Source organism: Pteropus vampyrus, unplaced genomic scaffold, assembly GCF_000151845.1.
Source record: "Pteropus vampyrus isolate Shadow unplaced genomic scaffold, Pvam_2.0 Scaffold36, whole genome shotgun sequence".
In the NCBI taxonomy this organism is placed as follows: Eukaryota; Metazoa; Chordata; class Mammalia; order Chiroptera; family Pteropodidae; genus Pteropus; species Pteropus vampyrus.
The window spans coordinates 4,746,136-4,755,367 of NW_011888817.1; the positions used below are offsets into that span (position 1 = coordinate 4,746,136).

The window sequence follows — 9,232 nt, forward strand, 5'->3', positions numbered from 1 at the left end:
GGATTGTAAGCTGACAAGGTCCTTGTAATCTGTGAGGTCAACCAAGGGTTGCCTTGCCCTTAAAAAAAAAAAAAAAAAAGATGTCTTCCGTGAGCCCTCAGTGGCTTTCCTTTTCAATATGAGAAATAATCATCCCCTTTAAGCACCTGTCTTCCTTTTCCTGTCTACCAGAGAGCACCTCTCCATCCCTCCAGCTTTCTGTCTGCAGTTAAGGCAGAACCACTGGAAATGGATGGCAGTCTGCCTTCACTAGTGGCATAAAATACCAACAGGTGGATCTCTCCCAAGAAGCTCAGGGTTTATTTATCCTCATATTCCTCCTATCATTTTTTTGCTCCTAGTTGACGCAGAGTCATAGCTCCTAACCCTTATCAGTTGGTGGAACACAAAAATTATGGTATTCTCTGTGAAATCTTTATGTATTTAATTCCCTCATATGGCTGGTTTATAGAGGAATTATACTTGAATTTTCAATTTATATTTATTGCATATCTTTTTTGTCATCTAAGAGATAAGCTAAAGTAGTTTATGAAAAATCAGAGTGTTTTAGAAACTTAAGAAATTGAGGAAATTCCATTAAAATTTGGGAAACTAGTAGGGCCGTCACCATTCTATTTTTGCTGTAGAATGCTTCTTCCGGTCACAGGTAGCGTTCAAAACAGGGTAGTTAGAAGCACTGGCCCAGTTAGAGGAAAGGACAAATTCCAGCCTCAGTTCTGTCATTGTTGCAGTCTAAACAAGGCTGTTACTCCATAGCTCAAAGCAGAATGAGAGCTTTTAGGAGCCAAAGCCTTTGTGGGGTAGGTTTTTCTGCTCTCCTGGAACACTAGAAGAACCCAGTGCTTCTATATTTTCTTGAAATCCTGAGAGGAAAGGGTAGTCTACTGGCTTTACAGATACTGTGCGAGGCTTGCTCATGGTGTCATGGTGTCAGCCCAAGAAATGAATGTTTGGTAGGCAGTGCTTATGAGGAGGTATTACTGCTGTATTCTATTCTAGCCCCAATGTCCATCCATGCTTATTGTTTTCTCTTTCAGCTTCGGCTTCATTAACGCCAGATTTCTTATCTCCAGGAAGTTCAAATGTCTCTTCTCCCTTACCTTGTTTTGGATCCTCATTCCACTCTACAACTTCCTTTGTCATTAGTGACATCACCGAGGAGACCGAGGTAGAGGTCCCTGAGCTTCCATCAGTTCCCCTGCTTTGTTCTGCCAGCCCTGAATGTTGCAAACCAGAACACAAAGCTACCTGCAGCTCGTCTGAAGAGGACGACTGTGTCTCTCTGTCCAAGGCGAGCAGCTTTGCAGATATGATGGGGATTCTGAAAGACTTTCACCGCATGAAACAGAGCCAAGATCTGTAAGTATTTGATAAGGAGCTCTGGTGATATTTACTGTTTCAGTCGCCTGTAACTAATGATACAATAGATGGTACCGTACATATAAAGTCCTCAGTAGTAGCCGTGTATTACTTTGTTAACAAAGTTTCCTACCTGTTTGCTAATGCCTGGGGCTCCAGTTTGAGGGAAGAGCAACACTTTACATTTGGTTGGGTTGATTTAATCCAACCAAATGTTAGACTGGTAGGAATTTTACAAGAAGGTTCATCTATCTAATCCCACTTCTGTCCCCTAGGGGGCTTCACCACTTCACTTCTCATAGTGCTAGTAAGTGTTCATGTGCCCCACCCTTCAGAGTTGGGTTGCATAATAATTTAGTATCTCAAACTGGTACTTTTTTGGTGGAAGGAGAGTTTCATAAAGTTGGGAGTTTCTCCTTTAAAATACAGTGGTCCATTATACAAACCAACCCTGCAATTTCAGAGATTTGAGACAAGGCTTTTTAGGCTCATAGGAAGTTCTTAAACCTTGCTGCCCATCTGAATTGCTCAAATTTGTTAAAATTCCACCTTAAATTTTGTAAAGCTGAACCCCCAAGGAGTGGAGCTCTAGGTGTTTCCGATGGGAGTGTGAGGGAATTTGGGAAAAACCTACCTTGAGAAACTCATCTAGCAGAGAAGCCCTAGAGCTCCAGCTGGAGGGATGACCCCCCACTTGCAGTGTTCCTCTAAGTGTGGTCTGAGCTCCTGCACGGGACACACCAGAGGAGCTTGTTTGCAGGTTCCTGGGCATTGAAGCATTTGTTTAGTGACATCCATATCCCAAAGGCCAGAGGCCAGGGTATTCAGATTTCTGTTAATAAAGAGTAAAAGCTCTTGTGCGAGGTGAAAGCTCTCTCCTGAGTTGATGAAGTTCCTGTTGAAGGGAAGGTTACTCACTCACCATGTCCAATGGTCCCGTGTGCCCTTGTGGCTCCTGCCCCATTTCCCTTTGAAAGCCAGACAAAGCTAAGTGACTCCTCTGTCACCGCTTCCTGGTAGCCCTTCCTTTAGGGAAGTCACTTTCACCTTCTCTTGTCCTAGCCAGGCTGATCTTGGTCATTCCCACAGTTCTTTGCTGTTTTGTGGCTGCCTTGAGTCTTTTTCTTCTGGTGTTTTATAGCTTGACTCTCAAACTTTCTTTTACTTGCCTCTTGCACCATGTTAGATCCAAGTTCCTCCTCCCGCTTGTGTCCTGGGATCTTTTGTCCCTCGTTAATAGGAGCTGGGAAAGTAGCCCCATCACTAAAGGTTCAGAATGTGACAGATTGAAGGCAATTACTCTTGTTTCTGCTTTCAGGGTTCAATAATCAATCTTGATTATTGATAATAGACTAGTAAAACACTTTCATGAGGATGTATGTATATAAGTTTACTAGGATTTCAAGCAACTATTTTCCAAGTATCTAGGACACTTTATGATGTATCAAGTAATTTGAACCTACCCCAGGTTGAAGTTGGTTTTGTTCCCACAGGTCCCTTATGATGTGAATGTTTTAAATTCTAGATCTCTTATTTAAAAAAAAAATCTCATGGTCCGCCTTATGTGGAGACAGGATAGTAGGAAATCCTCAGCACACCTTTTCCTTGGAACTAATAAAGTTCAGAATAGCCAAGAGTCATTAGTCACTTCCCCTGCTGACCTAGGGAAATGCTACTAAGCATCAGAAGGTGGGAGTAGAAGCTTGGCCATCACAGGCCAACTCTAACTGGTTGATGGCCCTTTACTTTGCCCACATTTTATAGCCATCTCAGGAAACAGTAAAGCGTTCTAGTTAAGCAATGAGGTCTGCAACCAGGTAGCTTGATTTTGGACTCTGGAGCCACCATGTAATGGCTGAGTGACTAGTAACTTTGGGCAAACTGTATAACATTTCTGTGCAGGACTATAGTAGCACCTACCTCACGATTGTTGTTAGGATTAAATGAGATCGTATTCAAAGACATGGAACACTACCCAGGTCAGAAGTACTCAGTAAATTATTAATTAAGCTATTATCGTATCTCCAGGAATCGGAGTTTATTGAAGGAAGAAGACCCTGCTGTCCTTATCTCTGAGGTCCTAAGAAGGAAGTTTGCTCTGAAGGATGAAGATATCAGTAGAAAAGGAAACTGATAGCACTCAGCTCTACAAACTCAGTCTCGTGCTCCTGAAAGTCTTTCAATAGCTGCCTTCCTCACCGCAGATGTTTCTGCCTTTCAATTAGAAAATTTTTGCAAGTCTTGCCGAAAGCTAGAGCTTGGACTAAAAGAAGAGCTGGATTATATGTTTTCCATACTTCAAACCTTAGCAGAAGATAAGCCTATTGTGAGCTGAGACGCTTGTACCAGGTGAATGTGTAGGTTAGAAAGTTTCAGTCTATAAGGTGACCTAGAAGTTTCTGGGTTTTCCTTGCCCATGTGAAAATAGGTCCTGAATGACTTACTTCACTGCATTAGACCCCATAACTGGTCTCACTGGACTCTTTGTGCCCAGCTATCACTCTCAGCAGAGCTGAGGGGGCTATAAATGTTTATGTACATGTTCACAGGGGAGGAAAAACATTTTATGCTGCTTTACCATGAACTAACACCAATGCCCAGCAATCACCCTCTCCCCTGTCCAACACCTAGATGTAGAGGTGGGGCCTTTGGACCAGCTGACATTTGGGCTCTTGCTGGGAGGCCTGGGCTGTTTTTTTCTTAAATATATTTTGTAATACTGTACAACCAAATCTACCCTCCAAGGCCCTGAAGCCTCATTAGTTCCAATGATTAAAACTTTCTCTTCCTTGGACTTTCATTTAAGCCCAGCAGGAAAGAGAAATGGGGAGGGGAAAGAGAATACCTTCTTTCTTCCAGGCCCTTGGCTGCTCCTTTGCATTGGGCCAAGGTTTGTACCAACCGCACCATGCATGACTCAGATGCCCTCAGGTCCCCTTCTTTATAGTATGTGTCCTGTGTGTGTTTGGATGGAAGCACTACCTGATATTAAAGGAAGGATTCGGAAAGATATTGTATTTGCTGTGTCCATCCCTGAGTTATAATCACCTGGTCTCCTCCATGGGTATAGGATTCCTGTTAATTTTACAGTATATGAACTTTAATTGACAGGCTCCTGTTTTCTCTCTTTCCTTATAAAGTCCTGCCTTTATAAAACTTCCCTAAGGATTTCTCTTCCTGTGGAAATTTTGTCCTAAACTCTTAAAGCAGTCCTATCTTATAACGTGTGGTTTAATGCCTAGGGGTTGTTTAAGCCTCTTAGGTACCACACCTACAACATGATAAACTGCTACCTGATGGATAACATCTTCAGCAGAACAGAGGTCAAATCAGACTCTTGTTCAGATTTGACTCATGGCAATCTGATAATGATATACTAAATAATACTAGCATATAATACTACAAAGTTACTTTTTCAAAAATAAAATTGGTACTGTTCTAATTACCATGAGAGCCAACTTTGTGAACAGTCATTTATTTGGACTGTTTTACAAAGGGAGTTCTCTCACATCTTCTGGTAGAAGAGTGATATAAGATTATATATAGCTCAGGCTCATTTAGGGAGAGATGTTTAAACAGCATATAACTTTAAAATGCTGTAAAGTTACCACAGAAATAAAATAAAACTGTCATCATTCTACCTTCTACCTATCTCTCTGTCCCCTGTACATCTGGGTCAGAGAGATTTGTCTTATCACTCAAAAAAGTGTCAGGAATAATGGTTCCAAGCTTAGGATGAATAAGTATGATTACAGCCAGAGATTAAAAGTATACACATCGATAGGAAGCAATGTCCCAGTCAGGCATTTGAAAGTGCACAGAGATGGCTTCATGCAGGCTGAGAAATGGGTTGTCTGGTGGAGGTACGAGTACGTGCCCTGGCTGCCTCAGTGCTCACCACAGACTCATACAGGGAATTTATCAGCCACCTCTTTCTTACGAAAAGGCAAATGCCAATTACACTGTTTCAAGTGTCACCACCTGCTTTATTTACACAGAGAAAATGCTCAATAATAACTGCTTCTTCCCATACCTCTCTCCTACCCAAACATATTACCCCTAACAACCCCTGCCCCAAGATATTTTCCTATGTCTGTCATTTCAAGGTACTTTTAGAACCAAACATTCAAAGACATTTAGACTTGGTGTCTGATAACTTGATTACCTTCAGAGTCCTGAGTAAAGAACAAATCAGGCTGCAGATTTAACTGAATAGGCCTATCCTGGTACTGAGCCCAAGGGCTGTCAGGAAACTGCCCTAAGCCCCGATTCCAGTTGTTGGTTACATCTTGGAAAGGAGCTCTAGGGTTGTGGGCAATGACCTGCTGGCCTTGAGAATCCTCGGTGAAAAGCTGACTCCAAGAGTCCCTGTCATTCTTCTCACTGTCCAAGGAAAACACAGGAACAGCACAAGAACTTTGTTTCACCGCTTCTGTGTTTTCTCCACTCCAGGAATCCCTGTGTGTTTGAAAGGGGGCAGAGGCCTGCCTATTTTCTTTGGCCAACAACTTTTCCAATTTAGTCTTAGCCAAGGGCTGATGGCCCTTGCCAAGTGGCTTACTGCGTCTCTCCATACCCTGACAATTCTTTTTCTTAGATCCATGAAGCCATTCCCTTTTCCAGGAAGAATCCTCTCTCTCTCTTTGGTCCAACAAGCACGAACTTTCCAAGTCTTGGGTGAAGGAACAAGCCAGTGAGTCTTGGCTCTCTTCAGCACAGACTAAGGTATCAGACTGGAACAAAGACAGCACAGTCAAGAATGGGGTTCCCATTCTGTGGTGTCCAGAAGCCTGGAGGGACTGAGGAGAAAGTCCAGCCTCCTGGATGTCTGCAGGGGTTGAAGTGGCTAAAGGGGGTGCCACGCAATCATCCTCCAAGACTTGGATCAGATGGTCTAGCTGGGTTGCATCTTTCTTAGACTCTCTGTTGGTCTGACTTTCTATATGAGATGAAATACTCCTCTGATCAGCACCATTTGTCTTTCCTAGTAAAACAGACATGAACAAATATTATTGTGCAGGAAAACTGCCCTAAGCAGGATTTAGCTGGCTCTTTCTGAAATCAATATCAGCTACTATCACTACCTAGTACAGGGGTCTTAGATTCTTCACATACCTTTGTGGCTGATATTCCTGCTGCTGATCTCTAGTGTCTCCTGAATGATCTTTCTAAAACACAGACCTTATATTCCCCTCCTCCGATACATGGATGTTTCCCATGACCTACCTAATAAAGTCGAATACGACATATAATCAGACCACAGCCTACTTTTCCAGCTGAGTTTTCATACGTGGAGTTTAACATAAGGCACATCAGTATTGCTTTTGTCTTTTATTTAATGTGCTTTCTGCTAAATAGTGATCCTCACCGAATACTACTCCTGGATATTATCCTTTGAGAAACATGCTCAACACTATTCTTGTAGGCCTCGAAGATCACATTAACCATCCAACTCTGAGAAACCTTCTGGGGACAGTATGAAGAATGTTAAGTTCCCACACTCCTCAAACATTTCACAGTAAAGAGAGTAAAGACACGATTAGATGCTAAGTCAACCAGTAAGAAAGACAATAATAAACAACTAGTGTCCAGCCTATCCATTTAATCAGGCATGGAATGGACCCTGTTCTGCCTTAAGGACAAATGCCATGGAATCCCCCCACACCCAAGTTACACTAAGATCTAATTACAAAGCTGAATTACTGATTTCTTCTTCTTCTCTAAGAATTATACCGCGAAAACTGTTTTGTGAAAGAGTTCTCAATTTTACCTAAGAATTCAATATAGACTATAGAATAGACCAAAATTTTGAAATATACTATAGAACAGTGGTCCCCATTCTTTTTGGCACCAAGGATTGTTTTCATGGAAGACAATTTTTCCACGGACCGAGGAGAAGGATGGTTTTGTGATGGTTCAAGCACATTACGTTTATTGGTGCACTTTCATTTCTATTATTATTATACCGTAATATATAATGAAATAATTATACAACTCATCATAACACAGAATCAGTGGGAGCCCTGAGCTTGTTTTCCTGCAACTAGATAGTCCCAATCTGGGGGTGATGGGAGACAGTGACAACCAAAGTTGTTATGTCCAGTCTACTGCATAATCTCGTTTTGGTTGCTGTCACTGCAGAAAACCCCGCTTCACGAAGATAGGATGCTGGAAATAGAAGCAGACTTTTCAGTGCTTTTGTGGTCATCTCAGGATAATTGCCTTGACTTTAATCCAGGACATATGGAGATCTGAAGTTGTTTCAAACATACTTTTAAGGCCACTGTCATTTTGCAGTCTCAAGCAGTTGATCCTCTTGTAGCACGGACAAAGTCGATTCACCTGGCTTGTTCACAAATAGGTCATGGGTCCATTCCTTCCTTCCCAGTTTGGGGGTCTTTTATGGTTGGGAAGTCATGCTCAAACTTTTTCAAAAGCTGAGACAGATGATCGATCATGTACCAGCTGGGACAAAAAAGGCCCTGGCTCAGTCTCTTTCAAAATCTCTACTAATGTTTGAAACATGTCAAAAATCCCAATGTTCACTTGTCACCCCCATAACTCGTTTGGCTTTGAATGTAGCCACTTTATCTGCCAACTTAAACACAGTTGTTGTTCTCCCCTGAAGTGACAGACTGAATTGGTTAAGCAGGCTGAATATGTCACAGAAGTAAGCAAGTTTTGTGACCCATTCTGTGTCACTGAAATGTGCTACAAGTGGTGACCATTTTTCTAAAATCTCTGGAGCACTTCTTGTAACAAAAACTCTGGCCAGTGATCTACCTTTAGAAAGCCATCTCACTTCTGTGTATGAGAAGATGTGTGTCCATCTCCTCACAGAGCTGTGTGAACAGACATGAGTTAAAGGCGTGTACTTTAATGTGGCAATTTTAATAATATCCTGCAAAACGTTAAGTTGACAGTTTTTGGCTAGCCAGCATTTCTCTGGGTGACACAGTGCGTAGACTCACATTTCGGCTAGCCAGCATTTCTCTGGGTGACACAGTGCGTAGACTCACATTAAGGGTGACAGTTTTCGGCTAGCCAGCATTTCTCTGGGTGACACAGTGCGTAGACTCACATTCAGAGGCGACTTCTTTGACCCGAGTAGTGAAATCAGAAAGTCATCCAGTCATGGCAGCCGCTCCGTCCGTGTATATATCAACACAAAATGACCAATTCAGTTTTCCTGATATGTAATCAAAGACTTGAATAGTTCTGCAGCTGTGGTGTTGGTTGGCAACAAAAGTGCACATAACATGTCCACATGCACATCTTCCTGAAAAACAGATCGCACAGTCTACAGCCATGCCACCCTGAACGTGCCCGATCTCATCCGATCTCGGAAGCTAAGCAAGGTTGGGCCTGGATAGTATTTGGACAGAAGACCACTTAGGAATACCAGGTGCTGTAGGCATTAAAAAATAAAAATAAAAATAAACAGATCACAAAGAAACAAGTACTGTTGCCTTATTGTCAACATCAGCAGACTCGTAAACCTGGACTGTGTACAACGGTGACTCATAAATCTTAACAACTGTGTCTCAATATCCTCTATTCCAACAATTCGTCTAGTTATGGTGCTAGTCGAAAGAGGAACACTTGCTACCTTTTGAACTGCAGCCTCTCCTAAAAGTTCACAATAAATGTCCTTAGCAGCAGGCAGGACCAACCCTTCACCAACGGCAAAGGGCTTCTTAGCTTTAGCAATGCAGTCAGCCACTGATGCTCTCAGTGCAGACATGTTTGATGAAGTGGTGGCCTTCAAAAATTGCTTTTGTTCTTTGTGTTCATGGTTTTTTTTTCTTTTCAAAAACTCCAAAAGCATGTCTTTCAATGCAGGGTGCTTGGTCTCCATGTGACGAAGCAGTTC

General features: G+C 42.3%; 2 protein-coding genes and 1 pseudogene across 3 annotated transcripts in view; 2 read left to right on the top strand and 1 right to left on the bottom strand.

Annotated features, from left to right (window-relative positions):
- MTFR1L (mitochondrial fission regulator 1 like) overlaps positions 1-4,376 on the top strand; it is an 11,151-nt gene extending 6,775 nt beyond the window's left edge. For both annotated transcript variants that reach the window (XR_895751.2, XM_023529180.1), the window contains 2 exons: positions 1,038-1,359; positions 3,388-4,376. Coding sequence is in view for 1 of the 2 variants with exons in the window: in XM_023529180.1 (XP_023384948.1) it covers positions 1,038-1,146 (109 nt within the window). In the remaining variant the exon portion in view is untranslated. The remainder of the gene's footprint in view (positions 1-1,037; positions 1,360-3,387) is intronic.
- AUNIP (aurora kinase A and ninein interacting protein) overlaps positions 3,555-9,232 on the bottom strand; it is a 20,043-nt gene continuing 14,365 nt past the window's right edge. The window contains exons 3-4 of the mRNA XM_011357634.2: positions 5,525-6,343; positions 3,555-3,622 (exon numbers count right to left, since the gene is read on the bottom strand). Coding sequence (XP_011355936.2) covers positions 3,555-3,622; positions 5,525-6,343 — 887 coding nt within the window. The remainder of the gene's footprint in view (positions 3,623-5,524; positions 6,344-9,232) is intronic.
- On the top strand, positions 8,658-8,776 carry LOC111738326 (annotated as a pseudogene).